General features: G+C 46.4%; 1 protein-coding gene across 1 annotated transcript in view; it reads left to right on the forward strand.

Annotated features, from left to right (window-relative positions):
• Window positions 1-1,678, forward strand: part of DHX36 (DEAH-box helicase 36) — a 15,899-nt gene that overhangs the window by 1,113 nt on the left and 13,108 nt on the right. Inside the window, exons 2-3 of the mRNA XM_005419062.2 lie at window positions 146-267; window positions 1,157-1,358. Coding sequence (XP_005419119.2) covers window positions 146-267; window positions 1,157-1,358 — 324 coding nt within the window. The remainder of the gene's footprint in view (window positions 1-145; window positions 268-1,156; window positions 1,359-1,678) is intronic.

The following is a 1,678-nucleotide window of genomic DNA, read 5'->3' on the forward strand; positions in this document are numbered from 1 at the left end:
GGGGGCCGGTGCCTCTGCGCGCAGGCAGAGCCGGGGGTGGCTCGTCGTGCCCGGAGCCCTGGTCACAGCAGCGGGCCGGTGTGTGAGGGCTGCCGCGGCCGTTGTTGGTGTGCTCTGATGATGGACGCTGTGCTTTCTGCCCTAGAGAGCTGTGGTGCGCATGGACGAGCGCAGGGAAGAGCAAATTGTGCAGCTGCTGAATTCTGTCCAGACTAAAAACGACAAAGAGCAAGAAGCCATGTCCTGGTGGTCCGGGGACGAAGAAGGGTAAAGAGATATAGTTACCAGTTCTTTTATTTATTTTGAATGGTACAAATTTTCCACAAGCTGTCAGGAAGATGTGTCAGAGGTGACTTACCTTTATTGAGTGTACTGGCTCAACAAATATCCACCAGTTTCTCCACATGTGTTGTCACACTGAAATGATTGTAGTCATTGCTGTAAAACTCTTTCATTATTGCTGAGTTTGGAGTGTTAAATTTCTACTTAGACTCAGAAAACTTCTAACTCATCTCAAGGCCTACTACAATAGATACATGGGACTTCTCAGCTCTCTTGGCCTCTGGAATTACTCTTCCAGAGGTGGATTTTGGCTTCTGTTTTCGGTTATTGTGCAGTCTTGGAACATTTTCGCAGGGTCTGTTCTGGAGTTGTTAAGGATTTGCAGGAATAGCTGGAGTAGGCTGGTGTGCTGAGTGAGGGGATTGGGGCTCCATTTGGTGAGGCATCCAGTTATGGGGCACTGGGTCAAGCAGTAATTCTCTGATGATGTTTTGTTGCTTTGGGGCTTCGTTTGGTACAAAAGAACGTGTTGTTTTTTGGATCCTGATGTCAGGTTGTGGGTGGTTGCTGGTTTGAGACTTTATTTGGTTTAAAGATTTTCACTGCAGTGACAGACCCAGAGCAGCTGTGGCTGCCCCTGGATCCCTGGCTGTGCCCAGGGCTGGGTTGGACACTGGGCCTGGAGCAGCCTGGGGCAGTGGGAGGTGTCCCTGCCATGGCAGGGGTGGCACTGGGTGGGCTTTGAGATCCTTCCAACCCAAATCATTCTGTGGTTCTCTGTTCCCATGGACTGTTGGTTCATTAACTGCTGGATGTAATTACCTGCACCACCTGCATGCTGGGGGAATCTGAAGTTCTTGTTCTGTCATTACAGCCCTGCTCCAGAACAGCCTGCCAAAGTGAAACCAAATGCTGAGAAAGCTCCTGTAAGACAGACACCAGCCTGGGAAAAAACATCCCTGGATTTGGATGTGGAATTCCTCTGTGAAAAAAATGAGCAGGATGCTGATTTAGATGAGCAACTTAAAGAAGAGTTAATGAAGAAGAGATCTGATCCCAGATATATTGAAATGCAGGTACTTTTCCGTGTGTTAAGTTGAAAACTTTTCATTGGATTTTTTTTTAAATTAAGTTAACCTCAAAATGTAATACCTCGTAATTTACTGGAAAGTTGTCATGATGTTACTATTGATAGAACAGCAATTAAAATCAGAAATGACAAATTTCAGAAACAATTACAATCTGAAATTTGAAGCTGACGTGTTGTTCTGTTGGGTGGATTTCCCTTTCTTCTTTATGGATTGTGTCCCTGCAGTTAGGTCTGTAACTGCAGAAGCACAGCACTGGGCTCTGAAGGAATGGCCTCTTGAAAACAGAGGTTTTGTTTTGAACAGTC

Source organism: Geospiza fortis, unplaced genomic scaffold, assembly GCF_000277835.1.
Source record: "Geospiza fortis unplaced genomic scaffold, GeoFor_1.0 scaffold172, whole genome shotgun sequence".
NCBI lineage: Eukaryota > Metazoa > Chordata > Aves > Passeriformes > Thraupidae > Geospiza > Geospiza fortis.